Genomic DNA, 27,753 nt, shown 5'->3' with positions numbered 1-27,753 from the left:
ATTTGTATTTCCTTGATGATGAGTGATGTGGAGCGTTTTTTTCATGTGTCGGTTGGCCATCTGGATGTCTTTTTTGGAGAAGTGTCTATTCATGTCTTTTGCTCATTTCTTCACTGGACTATTTGTTTTTTGAGTTTGATAAGTTCTTTATAGATTTTGGATACTAACCCTTTATCTGATATGTTGTTTGCAAATATCCTCTCCCATTCTGTCGGTTGCCTTTTAGTGTTGCTGATTGTTTCCTTCACTGTGCAGAAGCTTTTTATGTTGATGAGGTCCCAGTAGTTCATTTTTGCTTTTGTTTCCCTTACCTCTGGAGACGTGTTGAGTAAGAAGTTGCTGTGGCCAAGATGAAAGAGGTTTTTGCCTGCTTTCTCCTCGAGGATATTGATGGCTTTCTGTCTTACATTTAGGTCTTTCATCCATTTTGAGTTTATTTTTGTGTAGGGTGTAAGAAAGTGGTCCAGATTCATTCTTCTGTGTGTTGCTGTCCAGTTTTCCCAGCACCACTTGCTGAAGAGACTGCCTTTATTCCATTGGATATTCTTTCCTGCTTTGTCAAAGATTAGTTGGCCATAGGTTTGTGGGTCCATTTCTGGGTTCTCTGTTCTGTTCCATTGATCTGAGTGTCTCTTCTCGTGCCAGTACCATAATGTCTTGATTATAGCTTTGTAGTATAGCTTGGAGTCTGGGATTGTGATGCCACCTGCTTTGGTTTTCTTATTCAAGATTGCTTTGGCTATTCGGGGTCTTTTCTGGTTCTATACAAATTTTAGGATTGTTTGTTCTAGTTCTGTGAAGAATGCTGGTGTTATTTTGGTAGGGATTGCATTGAATATGTAGATTGCTTTGGGTAGTATTGACATTTTAACAATATTTGTTCTTTCTATCCCGGAGCATGGAATCTTTCCATTTTTTTGTGTCCTCAATTTCTTTCATCAGTTTTCTATAGTTTTCAGTGTATAGATTTTTCACCTCTTTGGTTCTCTTTATTCCTAGGTATTTTATGGTTTTTGGTGCAACTGTAAATGGGATCGATTTCTTGATTTCTCTTTCTGTTGTTGCTTCATTGTTGGTGTATAGGAATGCAACCGATTTCTGTGCGTTGATTTTATATCCTGCAACTTTGCTGAATTCATGAATCAATTCTAGCAATTTTTTGGTGGAATCTTTAGGGTTTTCCACGTAGAGTATCATGTCATCTGTGAAGAGTGAAAGTTTGACCTCCTCCTGGCCGATTTGGATGCCTTTTATTTCTTTGTGTTGTCTGATTGCAGAGGCTAAGACTTCCAATACTATGTTGAATAACAGTGGTGAGAGTGGACATCCCTGTCTTGTTCCTGCCCTTAGGGGGAAAGCTCCCAGTTTTTCCCCATTGAGGATGATATTAGCTTTGAGTCGTTAATATATGGCTTTTGTAATCTCGAGGTATGATCCTTCTATCCCTACTTTCTTGAGGGGTTTTATCAAGAAAGGATGCTGTATTTTGTCACATGCTTTCTCTGCATCTATTGAGAGGATCATATGGTTCTTGCCCTTTGTTTAATTGATGTGATGAATCACGTTGTTTTGCAGATACTGAACCATCCCTGCATCCCAGGTATAAATCCCACTTGGTCGTGGTGAATAATTGTTGGAGCTGGTTGGCTAATATCTTGTTGAGGATTTTTGCATCCATGTTCATCATGGAAATTGGTCTGTACTTCTCCTTTTTAGTGGGGTCTCTGTCTCGTTTTGGAATGAAGGTAATGCTGGCTTCATAGAAAGAGTTTGGAAGTTTTCCTTTTCTATTTTTTGGAACAGTTTCAAGAGAATAGGTGTTAACTCTTCCTTAAATGTTTGGTAGAATTCCCCTGGAAAGCCACCTGGTCCTAGACTCTTGTTTTTTGGGAGATTTTTGATTACTAACTTGATTTCCTTACTGGTTATGGGTCTGTTCAAATTTTCTATTTCTTTCTGTTTCAGTTTTGGTAGTGTATATGTTTCTAGAAATTTGTTCATTTCTTCCATATTGCCCATTTTATTGGCATATAACTGCTCATAATATTCTCTTATTATTGTTTTTATTTCTGCTGTGTTGTGATCTCTCCTCTTTCATTCTTGATTTTATTTATTTGGGTCCTTTCCTTTTTCTTTTCGATCAAACTGAGAAGGCTGTTTAACAAGCCTTGTTACTTCACTAATTTACTACCTCAAGTCCAAGCCCTTTTGTCTTGTCAGTTCTTCACACATTGTTTCTTTGTCTAAAAAGGTACAGGGTTGCCTGCTTTGTTCACTTCTTTTGTCCCCAATTTTTATGGGCTCCCGTACATACAGATTTAAATTTGTTTTTCTCCTGTTAATCTGTCTTATGTCAATTTAATTATCAGACCACCCCAGAAACCTGGAAGGGAAGAAAGGAAGTTTTCCTCCTCTACAAAAGCTTTTCATGTCTTCCTTCCTAGACATTACAATGGTGGGTGAAGAGACAACATCTCTCAGAAAACGGCCGTCAAGGTCCGGGGATAATTTTGAAGAAAAGGAAGACGAGAGAAAGCCTTCAGAAGAGTCCCTAGGGATATCTAGTAATGGTAAGGCCTTTACTTTTGTTTTGTTTTGTTTTTTTCCTGGCTACTTAAGTTTTATTAATCTTCCTCAGTAAATACATAGACTGTTAAGTAATTTTTATTTTTTTATTTTATTTTATTTTATTTTATTTTATTTTATTTTATTTTATTTTTTTTCTGATTCTGCTTTCTGTTTATTCATTTTTTTAGGGATTCCACACGAGTGACATCATGTGTATTTGTCTTTCTCTGTCTGACTTATTTCACTTAACATAATACTTTCTGGGTCCATCCATGTTGTCACAGTTTGTCTTTTTATGGCTGTATAATATTCCATTATAGATATGTATTACACCTTTCTTGTCTGTCCATCATGGACACTAGGGTTGATTTTATATCTTGGCTATTGTAAATAATGCTGCAATAAACATAGGGGTGTGTATATCTTCTTGAATTGGTGTTTTTATTTTCTTTGGGTAAATACCTAGTAGTGGAATTATTGGATCTTATGGTAGTTCTGTTTTTACTGTTTTGAGGAAATTCCATACTGTTTTCCCCAGTGGTTGTACCAATTTACATTCCCACCAACAGCACATGAGGGTTCCTTTTTTTTTTTGCTTCCTTACCAATCCTTGTCATTTCTTATCTGTTTAATTTTAGCCATTCTGATAGGTATAGGACGATATCTCATTGTGATTTTGATTTGCATTTTCCTGATGATTATTGATGTTGACCATTTTTTCATATGTTTGTTGGCCATTTGTATGTCCTCTTTGGATTAATGTCTATTCAGGTCTTCTGCCCATTTTTCAATCAGATTATTTGTTTTTTGGATGTTGAGTTGTATCAGTCCTTTATACACTTTTTTTTTTTTTTCAATATATGAAGTTTATTGTCAAATTGGTTTCCATACAACACCCAGTGTTCATCCCAAAAGGTGCCCTCCTCAATACCCATCACCCACCCTCCCCTCCCTTCCACCCCCCATCAACCCTCAGTTCTCAGTTTTTAAGAGTCTTGTTAAGTAATTTTTATAGTGAAGATTGCTTAGGACACTGAAGAGGGCATTCTTCGTTACCATTGATTCCGGGACCTTGCTGGCAGGGGATGACTTCTTATCTATTGCCTTGATAACTTCAAGGGCCACCATTTGTCTCATGTCCCTAATGGCCTAGTGGTGGGTACTCAGAGAAGGTCTCCACACTCAAGGCCTTGCTGGGGACTGTTTGTACAGTGGCTGCGTCACCAGGCTTCAGGGCTTTCAGTTGTCTTCTGTCTTCTTGCCCAAGCGTTGGTCAGTCTTTTCCCTCAGTTCAGGAGATGTGAGCTGTATGGCTGTCCAGCACTGGGGTTTGGCCAGCACGGATCTGCCTAGGGTGGTTTAAGACAATCACCTGTGCCACAACATTGCCACCTGCCATGGGGGAAGTCGTTCCTGCTGTCTCCACCTACTTTTCTATGAGGAATGTCTTTCACAGACACATTCTTCATGTTGAAACCCACGTTGTCACCAGGCAGGGCCTTAGACAGGCCTCGTGGTGCTTCTCCACAGACCTCTGGTGAGGGTTGGTGGAGACGAGGGTGACCACCGTCCCAGATTTCAGGAAGCCAGTCTCCACTGGCCCCTTGGCACAATGCCTGATCTTTTTCTTTCTTTTTTTGTTTTTTAAAGTTTATTTATTTAATATGAGAGAGTACACATGAGCCAGTTAGGGAGAGGCAAAGAGAGGGAGAGAGAATCCCAAGCAGGCTCCATGCTGTCAGTGTGGAGCCTGATGTGAGACTTGAACCCATGAACCATGAGATCATTACCTGAGCTGAAATGAAGAGTCAGACCCTTAACTGACTGAGCCCCCCAAGTGCCTGCAGTGCCTCTGATCTTGTACATGTCTTGCAGAGGCAGCCTTAGGACTTATTGACTGGGTTAGTGGGTGGGAGGGTAGAATCCAGAGACTTCTAGCTGTCACCGGGTGGTGTTTTCATCTGTCCTACTGACCTTCCAGCCAGGGCATGTTGTCGCTGTGCCAGCCCGAGATGGGCACAAAGGCCATGCGGCCGGATTGTAGCTGATCTTCTTGAGGTAGGTGCTCACTTCTAAAGTGACCTGGAAGCGCACAGTGCTATAGGTAGGCCTGGTGGAGTCCCTCTTATTAGTGGCCATCCCGAGCCACGGGCTGCTTCAGGCCCAGCACGTAGGCCACAGCATGCGCTCGAAGGTCTGCCCTTATTGGAGATGCCCACTTCAGATTCCTGCATGACACTGCCATGATGAACACGGTGCATTGGCTTCAGATGTCCAGTGATCACATTCTTTTTTAAATTTTTTTTTTTTTCCACGTTTATTTATTTTTGGGACAGAGAGAGACAGAGCATGAACGGGGGAGGGGCAGAGAGAGAGGGAGACACAGAATCGGAAACAGGCTCCAGGCTCTGAGCCATCAGCCCAGAGCCTGACGCGGGGCTCGAACTCACAGACCGCGAGATCGTGACCTGGCTGAAGTCGGACGCTTAACCGACTGCGCCACCCAGGCGCCCCGAGTGATCACATTCTTGATGAAGTCCCTATGGCCTGGGACATTGATGATGGTGATGTATCAGACTTCCATAGGGATGGGAGTGGTGATGCCATACTCTCCCTCCACCTTAGGCTTGTGTAGCACCTGGGCATATTTGAAGGAGCCCTTATCTGCTGCCTCCACTTCTTGATGATTCTCCTGTTAGTGCCCCCCCCCCCCCTGTAGATGAGATGCGTGGCATTGGTGGGCTTGCTGGAGTCCACATGGCCCATGCTGATGATCTTGATGAGGGTCTTCTCTTTGCCCATGGCAGTGGGTTCATTAGTTGCTACTCTAAAGAAAAAGAAGCAAACCTGATCCGGAGATCAAGAGCTACAGCAGCCTTGAGAGAAGCTTTTAATTTTTTTGATGTGATTTAATGAAATAAGAACAAATTCAGCGTTTTAGAATAGGGATTGCCATCTCTCTCTCTCTCTCTCTCTCTCTCTCTCTTTTTAAGTTTTTATCATTTTTAGTAGCCTCTACACCCAACACAGGGCTTGAACCCACAACCTTGAGATCAAGAGTCACATGCTCTTCCTACTGAGCCCCCTGGGCACCCTGGGATTGCGGTCTTTTTAGCTCTCTTTCTAAGTGGGTGTGCTGGTAGGCAGTGTGAAGGTACACAAGTGAAAAATAAATTGATAAAGAGAATAGAAAGGAACACTTGATTTAAGTGCCAGTCACAGCCACCTGTACTGGTGACACGTGTGCAAATTGCTGCATATATCATACAGGTGAGCCTTACTGATGTAAGTGGAGTTTGGTGTGTCTAATTTAGGATTTATATTACATGGAGTTTTCTATATCTGGGAACAAAAAATTAGAAAATAAGCCCTTGTTAATTACCTCAGTGAACATTTTTTGGGCATCTACCGTGTTTTAGACACCATTCATCCATTTATTCATTCCTTCAGCCCCTAACCCATCAGTAATTAGTGGTGCCTCGTGAGGTGCTGGGCCTACAGCAGTGATCAGTACATGTGTTTGCCCTCATGGAGCTCCACATTAAGTGAATGAGAACTCCTCCCCCAGTTGCATAATTAGATTACTGCAAATAAGTGCTACTCATTACTCTTAACAGATGTAATGAGCATAGAGTAATTAGCAGAGTACCTAACCTAATTCAGCACAGGGCTATAACGCTTGGGGGAGAGAGAGATTAGGGAGTTCTTTTACTTCTTCTATCCAAGTTTGCTTAACACACAAATACAAAGAGTATGATGCTGGGCTTGTTGTTAAGGTCAAGGCTTATGCTTTAGATGGATAGACCTGTAAACACAACTCCAGCTGATGTCATCTGTTGCACCAGCGTATTTAGTTTCACAGTGACATTTGTATGGGTTTGACTTCAATAAGGATATGAAATTTGAGCCTTGTTTGGTTAACAGATAGGGATGGAACTTTCTGAGACAGTTGTCTTGGGCATCGTGAGACTTCTTTCATAAAAGAACGTTCTTTTGCTTTTCCTCCTTAAATTTAATTGTAAATACAGCAAGTGGATTTCACCAGGAATATAAATGTTGCTGCTTAAGTTTGCATAATGACATTTATTGATTGTTAGGCTCTTAATTAGCCATTTATGAAATATCTCTATTCCATATGGCTACTTTTAGTGTGATATAAAATGTGAAATTTGTACACAGGGATGAGCCAACATGGAGTAGAAACGTTCCCCTTCTGTGATTTCGGAATTTCAGATAATGCATGTTGTCTGTCTTAGAGACAGAAAAATCACTTTTTATTGCAACATTCTGTCACCAGATAAAATTTTCTCTTTATGTCCCAATTTGTAAAAAGCTTTTACATGACTCTAATTTCTACATGTTTCCAGTATTCTCCATTGTCAGTTCATTAAGGTTTAAAATTCTGGGTTCTAGGGGCGCTTGGGTGGCTCAGTCAGTTGAGCAGCTGACTTCAGCTCAGGTCATGATCTCACAGATCTCACAGCAGCGTTGGGCTCTGTGCTGACAGCTCAGAGCCTGGAGCCTGCTTCAGATTCTGTGTCTCCCTCTCTGCCCCTCCCCTGCTTATACTCTGTCTCTCTTTGTCTCTCAAAAGTAAATAAATAAAAAAAATAATAAATGAAAAAAAATAAAAAAAAATAAAATTCTGGGTTCAGATACTAAAAATTGAATCGTTTAACTTAAAACAGGAAGTATGACGTCCTCCTTGGTTATGATGCTGATCTGAAAATAGAATGTGTTTCTGCACTTGTTTTAACAATTGTTCACTTTGAGGAATAAGCAGATGGGTAAAATGTGGCCTCTGAGTAGCAGTCCATGCCAATCAGTGTGGCCTCCCAAGCAGGACTAGGGTCATCTGCCGCATCTGAGAGCTTGTTAGAAATGCCTCGCCTCATCTTTACTGAATAATTATTTTTTTATTTTTTATTTTCGTTTTTTAAGATCTTACTATAATAAGATTATCAGGTGATATGTAGGTTCAGGTTTGAGACAGCGTTCTTAGAGTGGCAGCATTCAGTTGGTGTGTGCATTGGGGTCCTACAGACAAATGGAACCAGTCGGGTACGTAGAGATACACAGAAAGGTTTATTATGAGGTGTTGGCTCAGATGGGGACTGAGAAGTCACACAATCTTCCATCTACAAGCAGGAGTCCCCAGGAAGCCAGTGGTGTAGCTCCAGTCCAAACCCGAAGTCTGCAAAGGCCTGAGAACCAGGGAAGGAGAAGATGGATGTCCCAGCCCAATCAAGAGTGCAAATTTGTCCTTCCTCTGCCTTTTGTTATCCTCAGGCCCTCGTGCACTGGGGAGGGTGATCTTCTTTACTCAGTCTGATTCAAATGCTTATCTCTTCAGGAAACACCCTTGTATCTAGAAGTAATGTTTTATTAGCTATCTGGGCATTCCTTACCCCAGTCAAGCTGACACTTAAAATTAACATATAGAATGAAAAGAAATCACTCAACAAACAAAAACAGCTTATTGGATCCCATTATAGACCTACTAGTTAGAATCTCAGGGGAAGGTCCAGGAATGTTAAGTTTGAAAAAGTTTGCTGGATAATGCTGACTGGCATTGCTGATTGAGACCCACTGCTATCAAGAGCTGACATCTAACTGTCTTGTGATCTGATCATTTTGACATAGCCCTAAGGATTTTTTCCTTACACTCAGTTTGCATAATTCTTTTTTTTTTTTCAGGATTTCTTTTTTTTTTTTTTAAATGTTTATTTTTAAGAGAGAGAGAGGAGGGAGCTCGGGCGCACAAGCAGGGGAGGGGCAGAAAGAGAGAGAGAGACAGGATCCTAAGCGGACCCTGTACTGACAGCAGCGAGCCCAATGTGGGGCTTGAACTCATGAACTGCAAAATCATGACCTGAGCCAAAGTCACATGCTCAACTGACTGAGCCACCCTGGTGCCCCGACCTAGAGGACATTGTACTAAGTACAGTAAGCCAGTTACAGAAGAACAAATACTGTATGATTCTACTCACGGGAAGTATCCAAAGTAGTCAAACTTGTAGAAACAAAACTGAATGATGGTTACTAGAGTCTAGAGGAAACGGGGAGTTCTTGTTGAAAGGGTGTGAAGTTTCAGTTATGAAAGATGAATAAGGTGTAGAGATCTGATGTATGGCATTGTGCTTAGTCAGCAGTACTGTACCATACACTTAAAATTTAAGGTGACTCTCCTGTAAAGTGTTTTTATCACAGTAAGAATTTCCATTTTAAGGCCTTATTTATTCATCCATTGATGGACACTTGGGTTCCTTTGGACTTTTTGGTTGTTGTGAACATGAGAGTACAAATATTTCTTTGAGACCCTGCTTTTATTTCTTACGGGTATATATCCAGAAGTAGAATTGTTGGGTCATATGGCAATTCTGTTTTTATTTATTATTTTTTAAAACTTTTTTAAGCAGTTTATTTATTTTGAAAGGGGGAAAGCTTGAGTGGGGGAAAGGCAGAGAGAGAGGGAGACAGAGAATCCCAAGTAGGGTCTGTGCTCCCAGCACAGAGCCCCACGTGGGGCTCCAACCCACGAACCATAAGATCATGACCTGAGCCAAAGTCGGACGCTTGAACAACTGCGCCACTCAGGCCTCCCTTGAATTCTGTTTTTAATTTTCTGAGGAACAGCTATAGTGTTTTCCATAGCAGCTACAACATTTTACGTTCTCACTTGTTCTCATAAGGGTTCTCATGAGGGTTCTGTCTCTTTGCATCCTCACAAACCCTTGTTATTTTCTGTGCTTGATAGTAGCCTTCCTGTCAGGTGTGAGGTGATATCTCATTGTGGTTTTGATTTGCATTTCCCTTATGATTAGTGAACGTTAGGCATCTTTTCATATCTGTTGGCCATTTATATATCTTATTTGGAAAAATGTCTGTTAAGTTCTTGGCTCATTTAAGAATTATTTCTTGGGGCACCTGGGTGGCTCAGTCGGTTAAGCATCCAACTCCGGCTCAGGTTATGATCTCACAGTCCGTGAGTTCGAGCCCCGCGTCGGGCTCTGTGCTGACAGCTCAGAGCCTGGAGCCTGCGTTGGATTCTGTGTCTCCCTGTCTCTGACCCTCCCCTGTTCATGCTCTGTCTCTCTCTGTCTCAAAAATAAACAAACATTAAAACAAATTAAAAAAGAATTATTTATTACATTTTAAATTTCTAATTGTGGTAAGAATATGTCTAACAATATTTATCATTTTAATCATTTTTAAGTGCACAGTTTGGTAGCATTCAGTATATTCACATTGTTGTGCAACAGATCTCCAAAAGTTCTTCATCTTGTAAAACTGAAACTATATCCATTAAAGAACTCCTCATTTCCCTCCATTCCTGCCACCATTCTCTCTTTTCTGTTTTTGTGAATTTGACTACTAGATGTCTTTTCGTTTATTTAGATTGTCTTTAATTTCTTTCAACAGTGTTTTATATTTTTCAGAGTATAAGTTTTGCACTTTTTTGTTACGTTTATTCCTAAGTATATTGTTCTTTTTGATGCTGTTGTAAATGGAGTTGTTTTTGTTTTTGTTTTCTGAAAGTAAATGGAATTCATTTTCTGAGTGTTGCTGCTGTAGACAAATGTAGCTGGTTTTGTGTATTGATGCTGCATCCTGCAGCCTTCCTGAATTCCTTTATTGGCTCTAATAGTTTTTGCCTGCGTGGTTTTTGTAGTATTTTTTAATGTACAAGATGATGCTATCTGCAAGAGTTAGTTTTACTTCCTTATTTCCAGTCTGCATACCTTTTCATTTTGTTGCCTAATTGTACTTGCTAGAATTCCAGTACAGTAGTGAATAAAAAGAATTGGCAAGAGTGAACAAACTTGTCCTGGTTCTGATGTTAGGGAGTAAGCTTTCAGTCTTTCCATTAATTATGATAGCTGTGGGCTTCTTTAAATCAGGTTGAGGAAGTTCTCTACCTTTCTTCTAATCTACAGATAGTGCTTATTCTTCACTACCTTTGATTTTGCTGTTTTGTTCCCTTTTATAACTAATTAATCTACTACGAGCCACTAACATTGGTTTTATCACGTGCCAGGCGCTGTTTTAAGTGTTTTACCAATAACAGCTCAGTGGATATATTTTAGTTCTACTCAGTTTCAGTATTTTTGATATATGTCTGAACATTGGAGAGCATGCCTTTCGTAACAAGTTTTGAGAATCCTTTGGCAAAAATATATGAAAAAAAGTTTTAAATATTGTTATTCTGTAATCATTCCCCTTTGTCCAGTAGATGCATCTAATCATAAAACTGGCCAGTCCACACAGAGCTTTGATCAACTGAGTAGGTTGAGAGCACATTTTGTTGTTGCTGTTAAGATAAAAGCAAAACATGTTTACTTTAGAAAGTGCAGATAAGCAAAAGTTCAAGTGTGTGCGATTTTTCCTTGGGTGCATTCCTAGAAATTGTTTCAGGTCAAAGGAATACATTTTTCTGAGGTTCGTGTGGTAGGTATTGCAAAATTGTTCCCTGAAAATAATGTACTCCTAGTAGCAATCTGTGAGTGCCTGTTAGCAACTTTTTTCAGTCATAGATGATACGAACTTTGGAATAAATTATATGGATTTTGAGAGATGAAAAATTCCACTTGAAAAATGCTTTGATGAGACATAACAGTTGCCATCAGCAATAAGTTTATTGACTCTTAATTAGTACTTTTTTAAATAGCTTTTAAGGTCAAAGGAGTAAGTTTGAAGGCCTTAATTCATTACATGAAGATTAGGCAAAAGAAATGGAAAATACTAGCTGAAACTTTCTCTGACAGCTTTTTAACTTAAAAAAAAAAAATCATGCTAAACATAGTCCTGAAAAGGTTTCAAATTCTAAGAGGGCAAACAAAATATTGTTAGTGATTATTCTTTTCTGAATTATAATGTATTTGAGGCAAATTTGTGTTTGAGAAGAATTGCTAAAAATCATTTGAATTACAGTTTTGCCTAGGTAGGATAGTACATACATTTTTAAATAACAAGATATGAAGTATAACTTGACTATTTTGAAAGAAAAGGCGGTCTATAATTGTCCTTTGCTTCTAATGAGGTAGTCGGTAGTCTTCCTGGTTCTACCTCTTATATGTTGCCAACCCTGAAATTGGAATAGAATTGCAAATTGTAGCAGTGTACTGATGGGGAAAATATACAGTCAACAGTTTTGTTTTTTTAATTTTTTTTAATGTTTAGTTTTGAAGGAGAGAGAGAGAGAGAGAGAGAGAGAGAGAGAGAGACACAGAGTGAGGGGGGAGGGGCAGAGAGAGAGGGAGACACAGAATCTGAAGCGGGCTCCAGCCTCTGAACTGTCAGCACAGAACCCGACACGGGGGCTTGAACTCACAGGCTGAGAGATCATGACCTGAGCCAAAGTCGGACCCTTAACCGACTGAGCCACCCAGGCCCCTACAATCAACAGGTTTTTTAGGGTGTGGTTGCTAGAGATGTGTAAAGTTGAAAAGTTTGTGGGAAGAGCTTGCGTTTTCAAATCTTTGTTCTATGAAGAACATTCTGGTATCTAGATTGTCTTAATAATATTATTAAAAGTTTCAGTCTTGAAATTCTAGGTTCTTAGAATAAGAATTACTCTTCGCAGTCATTTACTTATTTTTATTTTTTTAATTAAAATTTTTAGTAGCCTCTAATCCAACATGGGGCTTGAACTCAGCCCCGAGATCAAGAGTCACATGCTCTTCCCACTGAGCCAGCCAGTTGCCCCAGCAGTCATTTGATTATGCTCTCCTATGTAACATACATCTCAGATTAAAGTCTGGTTTACTGCCTTTCGGTCAACAGGTTAATCAAATGTTGGTTTTGATTTCAAAGTACCTTTGATCTATAAATAAGGCGTTATACCAGGTTTGCTAATTAGGGGAGTTTGGGTGAATAAGATACTAAAACAGAAAACAGTCCTGTGTTGTAAATAATAAGTAAATTAGTAGTAACTAAGTGGTGTAGGAGACTGACGGAGTTGGGGACGAGGCTTGGTTTAGAATGGAGGGAAGTGTCTCACAGAATTAGAATTTGCGTTTGGTCTTTGAAGGAGAGACTGGAGGAGGGCTTCCAAGCCAGAAGAAAGGTGTGAGTTTGCAAAGGCATGGGGTTGAAGACCGGACAGTGTTAGGTGCTTGCTGTTTGGATTGGTTGGGCAAGGTGGGGAGGTAGTATAGATGGATTTGTGGTTTGTTTTCATGGATAGGAAGCCAAATGGAAAGGCAGGAGGAAGTAAGAAAATGCGGCTTGAAGTCTTGCTGTGTAGTCATTGACTGACTACCTATGTGGATGATTTCTAGCCTGTCAGTACTTAGATTTCCCCTTACTGCAAAACCAAGGAGAGCAAATAGTACTAGGTTTGTTAAGGTATTTTATCTTCTCATTGATGCTGTGGACGCTTCGGTCCCAGATACTAAGGAAACTTGGTAATTCCCCGTGATGTAATATATAAACTGAGGATTGTAATCGGGATGAAATCTTGTATTTTTTTTTTTTTTTTACCGGAAAGTATCTACTGATTTTAAAATAAGGTCATATGGAGTTGTGAAAATTTAATGATAAACAGGCTAATTCTCTTACTGGGTGTGGCAGTCCACCCACACAATTGATAACAGGTGTGGTGATAAAAGAAAAATAAACCAAAGTTAACTCTAGTTGAGTAATCAGTTTTTAGGTTATTTTGATTCTAGAATAGAAGCCTGTTTATAACTATAGAGGCGCCAGGTGGCTCAGTTGGTTAAACGTCTGATTTTACAAAACCACACTCCGATATCACCTCACGCCAGTCAGAGTGGCCAAAATGAACAAATCAGGAGACTATAGATGCTGGAGAGGATGTGGAGAAACGGGAACCCTCTTGCACTGTTGGTGGGAATGCAAATTGGTGCAGCCGCTCTGGAAAACAGTGTGGAGGTTCCTCAGAAAATTAAAAATAGACCTACCCTATGACCCAGCAATAGCACTGCTAGGAATTTACCCAAGGGATACAGGAGTACTGATGCATAGGAGCACTTGGACCCCAATGTTTATAGCAGCACTCTCAACAATAGCCAAATTATGGAAAGAGCCTAAATGTCCATCAACTGATGAATGGATAAAGAAATTGTGGTTTAAATACACAATGGAGTACTACATGGCAATGAGAAAGAATGAAATATGGCCCTTTGTAGCAACGTGGATGGAACTGGAGAGTGTGATGCTAAGTGAAATAAGCCATACAGAGAAAGACAGATAGTGTATGTTTTCACTCTTATGTGGATCCTGAGAAACTTAACAGAAACCCATGGGGGAGGGGTAGAAAAAAAAAAAAAAGAGGTTAGAGTGGGAGAGAGCCAAAGCATAAGAGACTCTTAAAAACTGAGAACAAACTGAGGGTTGATGGGGGTGGGAGGGCGGGGAGGGTGGGTGATGGGTATTGAGGAGGGCACCTTTTGGAATGAGTACTGGGTGTTGTATGGAAACCAATTTGACAATAAATTTCACATAATTGAAAAAAAAGTTTAAAGTGAATTATGAACAAAAAAATAAAAATAAAAATAAAAATAAACATCTGATTTTAGTTCAGGTCATGATCTGATGGTTTGTGAGGTTGAGCCTGGCATTGGGCTCACTGCTGTCAGCATGGAACTGGCTTCAGATCCTCTATCTCCCTCTCTCTGCCTCTCCCCTGTTCACTGTATCTCAAAAATAAATAAACATTAAAAAAAAAAACCTGTTTGTAGCTTTAAAAAAATTATAGACCAGTTGTGATTGGTATGTCCATTTATTGCTTTTGTAGATCACCCATAATACACCTTGAAAATCTCAATCTTCTGTCCTCATGCTAAATAATTTGGGGCTATTAGTCTTTCATTAGAAATACAAGATAGTCTAGGGGCACCTGGGTGGCTCAGTTGGTTAAGTGTCCGACTTCAGCTCAAGTCATGATCTCCTGGTTCATGAGTTCAAGCCCTCCGTCGGGCTCTGTGCTGACAGCTCAGAGCCTGGAGCCTGATTTGGATTCTGTGTTTCCTTCTCTCTCTGTCCCTCCCCTGTTCAGGTGCTCTTTCAAAAATAAATAAACATTTAAAAAAATTTAAATACAAGATAGTCTGGTTTCATTAAAAAACAAATTGCTGGAATATGCTTATAAATATTTAAATTTATAGTGTGTTCTCATGGGAAAAAATCAAACACTGGAGATGGTTATAAAGTAATAATTCTCGGGGCGCCTGGGTGGTGCAGTCGGTTAAGCGTCTGACTTCAGCCAGGTCACGATCTCGCGGTCCGTGAGTTCGAGCCCCGCGTCAGGCTCTGGGCTGATGGCTCAGAGCCTGAAGCCTGTTTCCGATTCTGTGTCTTCCTCTCTCTCTGCCCCTCCCCTGTTCATGCTCTGTCTCTCTCTGTCCCAAAAATAAATAAACATTGAAAAAAAAAATTAAAAAAAAAAAATAAAGTAATAATTCTCTTTCCCCTAGGTAATCATTTTCATTTCCCTACATGTAGGATCACATTTGGGATCTCTCCTGTAATTTGCCTTTTCTAAAGTTAGTAAATATTAGATGTTTTTTTATTCAGAATATGTAATACTTTTATTTAAGTGTAATAAATACTTCTAAAAGTATTTATGTGAGTATTTCTGTTGTACAAATGCTTGGTAATTTATTTAACTTATCCTTTATTGACTGGCATTTAAGTTGTATCCAGCATTTCAGTATTGTAAACAGTGCTGCAGAGAGCATTCTTAAAACAGTGTCATTGCTTACTTGTGCTAGTATGCTTATAGGATATTTAAAAGTGAAATTACTAGATCAAAGAGTTTTTTATTCAAAATTTAGGTATTACTGAGTTTTCTTTTAAAAATGTTACATCAGTTTACACTCCCACATACGTTGTTTCCCCATACAGTTACCAGTATGTCTTACCAATCTTTTAAATTTTGCTAGTTTGCTTGTTGGGATGTTCACTGGGTGCTGTATGGAAACCAATTTGACAATAATTTATATTTAAAAAAAATAAATTTTGCTAGCTTGATGGGTGAAAAATGGGATAAGCGTGAATTTGTTCTCATAAATTATAAGTGAGGTAGGGAGCTTTTTTCATACATTTGTTGACTTTTTATTTTTTCCTTAAAAACCCTATTCATATTCTCTGCCCATTTTTGTTGCCTACCTAGTGGCTATATTTTTCTTCTTTTAAAGAATTCTTTCTGTATTAAGGAAATCTTTTTTTTTTTTTTTTTTGGTGCCAATTTTAAATACAGTTTAAGACATTGCGTTTTCCACTTAACGATACAGCGCTTATAAAGTGCAGTGTTGTATTTCCTTTCCTTGTGCACATATTCCATATTCAAGTATCAAGAATCCTCAGTTGATTAACTACAGCAGCTCAACTTTAAAACTGTCATGGAATTTGCTACCAATTCGGGTCCTTCAGATGTTTTGTGTGGAACAGTGCTAGACCTATTCTCGGGTTGGCTTAATCAACCTCTTCAGTGGTGGGCCCAGAGGAGGCACCACCAGAGGGAGGAGCTCCACCACCAGGGAAGCCTTCAGGCGTGCCTCCTGCACTCTGGTACAGCTTTGTAATGATGGGATGGCAGGCCTTCTCCAGCTCTTTCTGCTGATGTTCAAATTCTTCTTTTTCTGCGGTCTGGTTCTTATCCAGCCAGTTGATGATTTCATTACACTTGTCCAGAATCTTCTGTTTGTCCTCGTTGTTGATTTTACCCTGAAGCTTTTCATCTTCAGCAGTTGCTTTCATGTTGAATGCGTAAGATTCAAGGGAATTCTTGGAGGACACCTTGTCTTGCCACTTCTCATCCTCAGCTTTGTACTTCTCAGCTTCCTGGACCGTGCACTCAATGTCTTCCTTGCTCCGGCGACCTTTGTCGTTGGTGATGGTGATCTTGATCTCTTTTCCTGTACTCTTATCCACAGCAGAGACATTGAGAATGCCATTAGTATCAATATCAAAGGTGACCTCAATCTGAGGAACACCATGGGGGGCAGGACATATGCCTGTGAGTTCAAACTTGCCAAGTAGGTTGTTATTCTTGGTCATGGCATGCTCACCTTCATAAACCCGAGTGAGCACACCAAGCTGGTTGTCAGAGTAGGAAGTGAAGGTTTGGGTCTGTTTGGTAGGAATGGTAGTATTGCGCTTGATGAGAACAGTCATGACTCCACCGGCAGTTTCAACGCCAAGAGAAAGACGAGTGACATCCAACAGCAGCAAACCTTGAACATTTTCCTATTTGTCTCCAGAAAGGATGGCTGCCTGGACAGCTGCACCATAAGCGACAGCCTCATCAGGGTTGATGCTCTTATTCAGTTCCTTCCCGCTGGAAATGTCTTGTAGAAGTTTCTGAACCTTGGGGATACGTGTAGAACCACCCACCAAGACAGTAGCGTGGATCTGAGACTTGTCTAGCTTGGCATCCCGAAGGGCTTTCTCTACGGGGTCCAGGGTGCCACGGAACAGTTCAGCATTTAATTCTTCAAACCGGGCATGAGTAATAGAGGTATAGAAGTCGATTCCTTCATATAGAGAATCAATCTCAATACTGGCCTGGGTGCTGGAAGAAGGTGTGCGCTTGTTGCGCTCCCGAGCAGTGTGGAGGTGACAGACCGCCCTGTGGTTCTCGCTGATGTCCTTCTTAGGTTTGCGCTTGAACGCTGCAATAAAATGGTTTACCATTTGAGTGTCAAAGTTTTCTCCACCTAAGTAGGTGTCTCTAGCAGTAGATTTGACCTCAAAGATCCCATCTTCGGTAGTGAGGATTGACACATCAGAAGTGCCACCTCCCAAGTCAAAGATCAGCACATTCCTTTCGGCTCCAACCTTTTTGTCTAAGCCATAAGCAAAGTAGCAGCAGTGGGCTCAGTGATGATTCAAAGTACATTAAGACGAGCAGTAGTTCCAGCATCTTTGGTAGCCTGACACTGAGAATCGTTAAAATAGGCAGGTACTGTGACTACAGCATTGGTAACAGTCCTCCCAAGGTAAGCCTCTGCGATTTCCTTCATCTTTGTCAAAACCATAAAAGACACCTCCTCTGGATAGAAACTTTTGGTCTCTCCCTTGTATTCTACTTGGACCTTGGGCCTGCCAGCATCATTCACCGCCATGAAGGGCCAATGCTTCATATCAGATTGGACAACAGCATCATCAAATCTACGTCCAGTCAGGCGTTTGGCATCAAAAACTGTGTCGGTGGGGTTCATTGCAACTTGATTCTTTGCAGCATCACCAGTCAATCGTTCTGTGTCAGTAAAGGTGACATAACTTGGGGTGGTTTGGTTTCCCTGATCGTTGGCAATTATTTCCACTTTCCCGTGCTGGAAGACACCCACACAGGAGTAGGTGGTGCCAACTGCAGGTCCCTTAGACGTAGTTGCTTCAGTGTGGGCCCGGCCTGGCTTGTAAAGAAGACAGCTACCTGGAGAGCTAGTGCCACATTCAATGAGTGGAAATTGATCCTTTGAATGTAGTGTGAATATTAAAAAAAATTTTTTTAATGTTTATTCATTTTTGAGAGAGTGCACACGTGAGGGGGAGGGACAGAGAAAGAGGGAGACGCAGAATCTGAAGCAGGCTCCAGGCTCTGAGCTGTCAGCACAGAGCCTGATGTGGGACTCAAACTCACGTACGGTGAGATCAAGAGCTGAAATCAGATGCTCAACTGACTGAGCCACCCAGGTGCCCCACTGTGAATATTTTGTAAACTAGCTGTTTGGTTTTTGACTTTGCTTATGGTGTGCCTTGCCATACTTAGTTTTTATATTGTCAAATATTCTTTTATTGCTTTAAGATTTCTTGTCATGTTTAGGGATTTTCCAAGATGAAAAAGGAAAACAGATGAAATTTTTTGCAATAATTACTCTTTAGGTTTTATAATTTATTTAAATATTTTATCCACCTGAAATTTATTTTGAATGAGGGATCTGTGTAGTTTTCCAAAATGGCTAGTCAGGTTTTTCAACATTATCTATTAAATCACCTTTTCTATATGAATATACACCGATCCTCATTTCTAGTTCATATTCCATTTCTGTGCAGTTAGTACAGACCTGTAATAATTGGTAGTTCTAGAAGATTTTTGAGGTCAATGGAGCAGTAGCAGGTGATAGGTGGATTATACTATCTTATCTCCCCTTTTGCTTTTAAGATTGATAAATGATTGATTCTCTCAAGGGATGCTCACCACAGCCATCCTATGGACTTAAAGTGACTCTTAGATTACTTCTGTCTTTGTGGAGAAGGAAGTGAAGCTGCGATGAAGATCTAAGTCATGGTCAGTGAGAGTTTTTTTTAGAAAATAATCAGGATTTTATTTTATTTTTTAATTTAATTTTTAATTATTTACTTTTTGTTTATTTTTTTATTTTTGAGAGAGAGAGAGAGACAGTGTGAGCAAGGGAGGGGCAGATAGAGAGGGAGAGAGAATCCCAAGCATGGAACCTGATATGGGGCTCAAACCCAGGAAACTGTGAGATCGTGACCTGAGCAAAAACTAAGAGTCAGATAAGCTTAACTGACTGAGCCACCCAGGTGCCCCTAATTTAATTTAATTTTTAAAGTTTTATTTATTTGAGTAATCTCTACACCCCATGTGGGGCTTGGACCCATGACCCCCAGATCAAGAGTGGCACGTTCTTCTGACTGAATCAGCCAGGAGCCCCATGATTGGGATTTTAAAATGAGTTGAATTTCTCTAGGCAATAAAACCCTGCTAGTCAGTGCCTGTCTGTTAGCTAATTCTGCACTTGCCGCAAGGAGGCAAAGAAAATGTTTATTAAAAGAATTACAACTTGAAAAAATGGTTTAGTCATTGCTTATTGCTTAGAACTCTACTTTTAATGTAGTCACTATAAGTAGGCCTTGATTTCTTTTCTTTTCTTTTTTTTTAATTTAAATTTTATTTTTTGTGCTGCTTGTTGCATGACTAGGGGTTAGAAGACAGGTATTCATTCGGGCTTAGTTACTTACTGGTCAGGCCATGTGACTGTGGGCCAGATATTTAATTGCTTTGAATCTTATTTTAAAAATAAAATAACCATCTTGCTTATCATACAGGGCTGTAAAGAATATATATTGTTTAATGTGGTGTCTGGGTGGCTCAGTTGGTTAACCAACTGACTCTTGATCTCAGCACAGGTCTTGCTCTCAGCCCTGTGTTGAACCCACTTACACACACACACACACACACACACACACACATTAAATAAATATGTAACACTTGACGAATGTTGGTAAAACCCCAGATTTAATTTTGTGTACCACTGGGGACATCCATATCATAATTTCAGAAACAATTTTTAGGGAGTAGGTTGGCTCTGAATGTAAATGTGGACAATATAAATGATTTACTGTGTTGAGAGCAATTTGAACAGTCTCTCTAAGGATATGGAATGATCAAGGCAATAGTTTGAAGAGTTACTATTGAAAAAGAGATGGCCTTTGCCGTCCTCTGACATGGGAACAATGGAGAAGAGGGTTGAAGATTGTGAAAAGTAAGAAAGAGAAAACATTTAAGGACTTTGTACCCAAGGGATCAACTGGAGGTTGCTTGGTACGGCTGGACTTGAGGAAGGTAGAAAATGTTGAGAGCTATGGTTGTGAGGGCTGTTAAATTCATCAAGAGGTCAAGAAAAGATTTCATTATTCTTTTGCGGGGCTGGTTAGGACTTGACAGCATCAGTTTGGAGCGGGCCCATTTTCTTAATACTCTCTGTAGTGCATGACCATTTGGAATCGGAGAGAGCAGATAGACAGTATCTGGGTTTGAAATATGGCATGGTGGGTCCAGGAAATTGGTGGCATTGAGGAGAGAAGAGTGGAAATAATGACAGAGGATTAGTAACTCCAGGGTGGGTAAGAAAACTGGTAAAGCAAACAAACTAAAAAACAAAACAGTCTCTGTCAGAAGAAGAGAAACGATTTCCCTAGGTTTCTCTTTAGAGCAATGAAACTTAACTAGAAATTCCCCAGCAGACTTCTTATGTCTCATTGGCCATAATTAGATTACAGGTTATGCTGGATATCTTCTTTTTGTCTCTCTATTCTTTTCTACCCTATTTTGTGTCCTGGGAGGCTGACCTTACTGGACTGTATCCATAGGTTCCCATGCCCTATGGTTTCTGGTAGAGTTTGGTCATGGGGGTTGGGGTCCGGCTGATGGGGAGGGAACTGACAGATCCAAGGGCAGAGAGAGTAAGGTGAGTGTGTTTATAACTTTCGTTATAAAGTTTTCCCTTTATTTAAAGTTACTTTCCTCCGTCTGGGTAACCATCACTCCTGTCTGATAGTTCTCTTAGAAATTCTCTTTGGGTTTCCTTAACCATTTCCCTCCTTTGCCCTTTGAAGCCTGAGGATAGCTTCCCTGGTATTTGTTACTAGCCCTAGAATTCCACACTATCCTTTGTTGCTTTTCTTAAACTCTGCCCGCACATGTATAAAAGGGCCCTCTTTGAACTCCTCTCAGTAAACTAGCTTGAGTGAGTCATTTTTATGCTGTCCTTGCTCTGACAGATACTCATGCCCAGTCTTAAATCAGTCTGGCAAGGGGAATGAAACACATGCCCTTATTGGGGAAGCAGCCAACAGCATTCGCCATAGTTAGGTTAACTTAACAAAAAGTCGTGTACATACCTATCAGTTTTGTCAGCCAGATTTACAGTAAATTAGCCATCTAGAACAGGAGTTGGCAAACACAGCCATGTTTGTGTGTGGAGTGAATGGACCATATGGCCCGCAAAGCCTGAAATACTTGCTCTCTGGCCCATTGCAGAAAAAGATGTGCTGACCCCTCATTTAGAGCTACACCGTTCATGGGACACCTGAGTGGCTCATTAGGTTAAGTGTCTTGACTCTGGATTTGGCTTAGGTCATGATCTCACGGTTTGTGGGGTTCCTTGTAGGAACAGCACAGAGCCTGCTTGAGATTCTCTCTTTTTCTGTCCCTCTTCCTCTGTCTCTCTCAAAACAAATAAACTTGAAAAAGAACCATGCTGTTCAGTATGGGAGCTAGTAGACCTACATTTCAGTATCGTCTAGTTTAGCACTGGAAATGTGACTGGTCTGAATTGAGATAACACTGTAATTATAAAATACCACATTTCAAGGACTCACTTATACCTGTTGTGGCTCCTAGAAAAGTTAAAGTTATGTATGTGGTTCACATTATATTTCTGTTGGACAGCACTCATCTGGAAAGTTGGTCATTTAGCAAGTAAGTAGATAAAAAGCTACCCTTAGGCAAAAAGCTTATTAAAATCAGTTTTATAAAGCAAAGCAAGCATGGCACCCGGAGAGACATTTGACCCAGGTTCAAGTCCCAAAAAAACCCAAGTTTTTATAAGTCTTTATGCTCACTCTTTCCTCTATAATAATCTGTCTAGCACCTGTTCACTATGATTTTTCTTTATCATCTGGGACTCAGCTCAAATATTGACTTCCTCTGCAAAAGCTCGCTCCACCCCACAGTCATCTGTATGTTGAAATTCTCTACATTCGCACATTTCTCCTGAGATTCTAAAGGAAGGGTTTAGGATATGTGTGTACTACCCTTTATATATTGGGTACTCACTGGGTTTTTACTTAATAAGTTGAATATATAATTGAATGAATAAATGAGTTACTTATTTAACGAGCTTGGTTATGTGTCTTTTCCTTCTGGGTAACCTTGGCAATGGACTTGGCATAGCAGTGTAAACATAGGATTGTTAGAGGAAGTGGATTTGACACAAAGCCATGAAGAGACCGCCCCATCGAAAGGCACAGCTCCTTGGAGTTGTTTGTAGTCCTGATTGCTCTCATTTCAGTTTTACTGTAGGTATTGATAGCATAGTACAATAAATGATCGCTTTTACTGGACATAAAAAGTATGTAGGATACAGTTGGGTTTTTTTTTAAGGTGGTATATGATAAGGTGGCATGTGATAATTTTAGAAAGCTCTTCATTACAATTGGTTAAAATAAGATATTTGATATTTCAGGGAATAAATTTTATTTATTTTTTTAATTTTTTTTTTCAACGTTTATTTATTTTTGGGACAGAGAGAGACAGAGCATGAACGGGGGAGGGGCAGAGAGAGAGGGAGACACAGAATCGGAAACAGGCTCCAGGCTCTGAGCCATCAGCCCAGAGCCCGACGCGGGGCTCGAACTCACGGACCGCGAGATCGTGACCTGGCTGAAGTCGGACGCTTAACCAACTGCGCCACCCAGGCGCCCCAGGGAATAAATTTTAAATATTCCCATTAAATAAATTAGACTTCACAAGGGTTAAGTAGTGTTCACAAAGGTAAATGTTGCAAACCTGGTTTATTTGTTGGAGATGAGAGTGCTAGGAGAAAACAAAATGTAGAGTAGTTTGTTGTTTTTTTTTTTTTTTTTTTAAGGGATTTATCCTTGGGTCTGTTAATTAGATGTTATCAGTTAATGATCAGTTTTCAAGGATATTAATGTTACAAGTTAGTGATATCAGTAGACCTAGAAAGATCTTACAGATATTGCACGATCAGTGTTTTAGAAACCTAGAAACCTTGAGTTGAGTTATATGGTTGGAAGTCTGTACTTTAAATCATTGCATGTTAGAAGGGCACCTGGGTGGCTCAGTTAAACATCTGACTTCGGCTCAGGTCATGATCTCATAGTTCGTGAGTTTGAGCCCCCGTGTTGGACTCTGTGCTGACAGCTCAGAGCCTGGAGCCTGCTTGTGGATTCTGTGTCTCCCTCTCTCTGCCTGTCCGCCATTCGTACTTTGTCTTTCTCAAAAATGAATAAAAAATGTTAAAAAATTTTTAAGAAATCATTGCATGTTAGCTTTAAGGGCATTATTCTTCTGGCTTTTTTGACATTTAATTTTTTAATTTTTTGGTAGTAAGAAAGTAAATCTTTTGAATATGTGTGAAGTTAATTTTAAGGTGAAGGAACATGAGTAGAATTGGCTTTTTAATATATTTTTCTTCCACTGTGTAGCTTTTTTTTTAAATTTTTTTTTCAATGTTTATTTATTTTTGGGACAGAGAGAGACAGAGCATGAACGGGGGAGGGACAGAGAGAGAGGGAGACACAGAATCGGAAACAAGCTCCAGGCTCTGAGCCATCAGCCCAGAGCCCGACGCGGGGCTCGAACTCACGGACCGCGAGATCGTGACCTGGCTGAAGTCGGACGCTTAACCGACTGCGCCACCCAGGCGCCCCTCCACTGTGTAGCTTTAATGTCATTGAGGGAGGCTTTCAGAGGCTAGTCTAGCTGTGAGCAAAAATACTCCCTATTTTCCAGTTCCCAACTAGTCACAACCAGTTTGTAATGGTGGTTATGTTATTTATGGATAAACAGGTGCCTTTTGGAAGTGATGTACAGGTAGTGAGAATTAATCTTTTACAATGATTCTCTCCCCATTCCCCCATGGTAATTGAATTAGTTGAAGGGAAGAAGCTTCAGTATTCATTTATTTATGAAATAGATTATTTATGAAACCATGGTCTGATCGTAGATGGTAGAGAACTAAATAAAAAAGGTGTTATAATTGACAGAAAAATCAAATTAATATTTGTCTTAGTCATATTTCTTGCCTATTTAGTTAAAGTTTGTGACTATCTTCAAAATTTATCTTCTCCTACCTACCCTCATTGCCATTTGTTTTGGTTTATGACCTCATTTCTTGTCTGAATTTATTGCATTTCTCTCTTCTGTGGTCCTTTTCATTCTGCCAGAGTGGACTTTCCCATATCAAATCAGTTATTTTCCTGCTTAAAATTCTTAGTTTCCTCATAGCCCTTGTTAAAATACACCCAGGCTCTTCATGACATGATCTCTAGCCTCCTTCCCAGTTACAAACTCCACCACTGTCAAAGGTTGAAGATACTGATCCACTGTCTGGTGGCTTCTGTTGTTGGCATTGGTAAGTCAGGCATAACTGCAATTCTTTCATAGGTGGTACTTGCTTTCTGCTGCTTTTGAGAGGTGTTTTTTAAAATAAACCCGTGTGTTACAGTTTCACTAGGATATATCTTTTTTTTTTTGAGCATGTAATTTATTTTATTTTATTATTTTTTTAATATGAAATTTGTTGTCATGTTGGTTTCCATACAACACCCAGTGCTCATCCCAATAGGTGCCCTCCTCAATGCCCATCACCCACTTTCCCTTCCCTCCCACCCCCCATCAATGCTCAGTTTTTTTTCATTTTTTAAGAGTCTCTTATGGTTTGTCTCCTTCCCTCTCTAACTTTTTTTTCCCCCTTCCTCTCACCCATGGTTTTTGTTAACTTTCTCAGGATCCACATAAGAGTGAAAACATATGGTATCTATCTTTCTCTGCTTGACTTATTTCACTTAGCATAATACTCTCCCGTTCCATCCACGTTGCTACAAAGGGCCAGATTTCATTCTTTCTCATTGCCACGTAGTATTCCATTGTATATATAAACCATCATTTCTTTATCCATTCGTCAGTTGATGGACATTTAGGCTCCTTCCGTAATTTGGCTATTGTTGAGAGTGCTGCTATAAACATTGGGGTACAAGTGCCCCTATGCATCAGCACTCCTGTGTCCCTTGGGTAAATTCCTAGCAGTGCTATTGTTGGGTCATAGGGTAGATCTATTTTTAATTTTTTGAGGAACCTCCACACTGTTTTCCACAGCGGCTGCACCAGTTTGCATTCCTACCAACAGTGCAAGAGGGTTCCCGTTTCCCCACATCCTCTCCAGCATCTGTAATCTCCTGATTTGTTCATTTTAGCCACTCTGACTGGCATGAGGTGATATCTCAGTGTGGTTTTGATTTGTATTTCCCTGATGAGGAGTGACGTTGAGCATCTTTTCATGTGCCTGTTGGCCATCTGGATGTCTTCTTTGGGGAAGTGTCTATTCATGTCTTCTGCCCATTTCTTCCCTGGATTATTTGTTTTTCAGGTGTGGAGTTTGGTGAGCTCTTCATAGATTTTGGATACTGGCACTTTATCGGATATGTCATTTGCAAAAATATCTTTTCCCATTCCATCGGTTGCCTTTTAGTTTTGTTGATTATTTCCTTTGAAGTGCAGAAGCTTTTTATCTTGATGAAATCCCAATAGCTCATTTTTGCTTTTAATTCCCTTGCCTTTGGGGATGTGTCAAGTAAGAAATTGCTGCGGCTGAGGTCAGAGAGGTCTTTTCCTGCTTTCTCCTCTAGGGTTTTGATGGTTTCCTGTCTCACATTCAGGTCTTTTATCCATTTTGAGTTTATTTTTGTGCATGGTGTAAGAAAGTGGTCTAGTTTCATTCTTCTGCATGTTGCTGTCCAGTTCTCCCAGCACCATTTGCTAAAGAGACTGTCTTTTTTCCATTGGATATTCTTTCCTGCTTTGTCAAAGATTAGTTGGCCATACTTTTGTGGGTCCAATTCTGGAGTCTCTATCTAAGTGTAGATTTTTATTTATCCTGCTTGGGATTCTTTGACCTTATTTCATTTGAGGATTGGTCTCCTTCCACAATTCTGGAAAGTTCTCAGCCATTATTACTTATTTTTTTGTCTCCCATTATAGACCTTTGATGGGGTGCATTTTGGACCTTCTCATTCTCCATGCCTTTTTTCCAAGTGAAGTATTGTAAAAGGGTATAAATAATCTAAATTTCCAATGGGGGATTAAATATAGTAAGTTTCAGCCATAAAAACAGAATAATAGGCAAATAAAAATGATACAGAGGCATATGTAGTGACATGGAAAGATATTCACAATATATTAAGTGAAAAAAGCAAGTTCCAAAACTATGCATGAGTCCACTTTTATAGTATGTATATTTGCCAAAGTAGAAGGACAAATGGTATCTACCAAAGTACTAATATTAGTTACTTGAACACTATAGGACATAGGGTAGTTTTGTTAGAGCTCTTTTGGGAGAGAGCATTTGGGATTTTAATTTCCTGTAATGAAGATTACTTTTAGAATAGGGAGAGAGAGTTATTAAATTTAAATTAGCCCAAATATGGGGTGCCTGGGTGGCTCAGTCAGTTAAGCATCGGCTCAGGTCACAGTCTCATGGTTCGTGGGTTCGAGCCCTGTTTTGGGCTCTGTGCTGACAGCTCGGAGTCTGGAGCCTGCTTCAGATTCTGTGTATCCCTCTCTCTCTCTCAGCCCCATGCACGCTCTCTCTCAAAAATAAACATTAAAGAAAAAAAAATTAGCCCAAATTTGCCCCCAACATTCATTCTGGTGTTAAAGAACAAAAATTCAACTGGGTGAATTTGAGGATCTAATTGGCTTTATTAATTGATTCATGAATCGGACATCAACCCATCAGGCAAGTAGAGGGGAGCTCAGAGGAGCTGTACAAACTGGAAAGATTTTATAGGCAGAAACTGGGCAGGACGATTAGTAAAAGAAAGGGCAGGAGTCTTATTGGGTGGATTACCTTCTCTTCCTTTGGGAGGGGGTGGGATGTAGAAGGCCATGTGACTGATGACCTCATTGATACTGATCAGAGAATTCCTGATTGGGTAAAACTGCATTTCAGGAAGTGGTAGAAACTTTAATTAGGTTAGGTTCCTAACCTAATGACTTGGCTTGGCATATGTGACTCCCATTTTTGGCCTGCGGTTTTCTTTTTTAACCTGCACAGTAAGTATTTCTGGGAAATTACTTATAACTTAGAATGCCCTTCACTCCTTCTTTTAAGTAGAATATACAGTAGCAATTGTTGATTCTGAAACAAAAATACTCAGGTAAATTTTGCCAAGGAAAATAGATAAGAAAATGTAAATTCTCATTAAAAGATACTACTAAAATGATACAAAGTTACATTATAGGTTTTTACAAAGACAGCAAAGAGAAGTGGTGGTCTTCCTATGTTTCAGCGCGCATTCTGTTCTGTTCTGTCCATTTATTTGTGTGGAAAATCTCTCTACACATGATGATGTCTGATATTATTGGTTCCTATAGTAGAGTAGACACCTTGACATTTCAATTAAAAAGATAAAATAGGAGCACCTGGGTGGCTCTGTCCGTTGAGTGTCCGACTTTGGCTGAGGTCATGATCTCATGGTTTGTGAGTTTGAGCCCCGTGTCAGGCTCTGTGCTGATAGCTCGGAGCCTGGAGCCTGGTTCGGATTCTGTGTCTCCTTCTTTCTCTGCGTCTCCCCACTCATGCTCTGTCTCGTTCTGTCTCTTTCTATCTCTCTCAAAAAATATTAATAAACATTAAAAAAATTTTAAAAAGATAAAATAGCATTTAG

The 27,753-nt window shown here is 39.9% G+C and overlaps 1 protein-coding gene across 3 annotated transcripts in view; it reads left to right on the top strand.

Moving 5' to 3' along the window:
* Window positions 1-27,753, top strand: part of SOAT1 (sterol O-acyltransferase 1) — an 83,985-nt gene that overhangs the window by 12,157 nt on the left and 44,075 nt on the right. For 2 of the 3 annotated variants that reach the window (XM_086694038.1, XM_025920952.2), the window contains one exon: window positions 2,445-2,570. The exons of the other annotated variant lie outside the window; for it this stretch is intronic. In XM_086694038.1, coding sequence (XP_086550164.1) covers window positions 2,453-2,570 — 118 coding nt within the window. In that variant the 5' untranslated portion in view covers window positions 2,445-2,452. The remainder of the gene's footprint in view (window positions 1-2,444; window positions 2,571-27,753) is intronic. 3 annotated transcript variants of the gene reach the window in all.

Source organism: Puma concolor, chromosome E4 (assembly GCF_028749965.1).
Source record: "Puma concolor isolate L17-30 chromosome E4, mPumCon1.1.hap2, whole genome shotgun sequence".
NCBI classification, from domain to species: Eukaryota; Metazoa; Chordata; class Mammalia; order Carnivora; family Felidae; genus Puma; species Puma concolor.
Note: the sequence above shows the minus strand (reverse complement) of the source record. Positions and strands in the feature narration are given on the sequence as shown.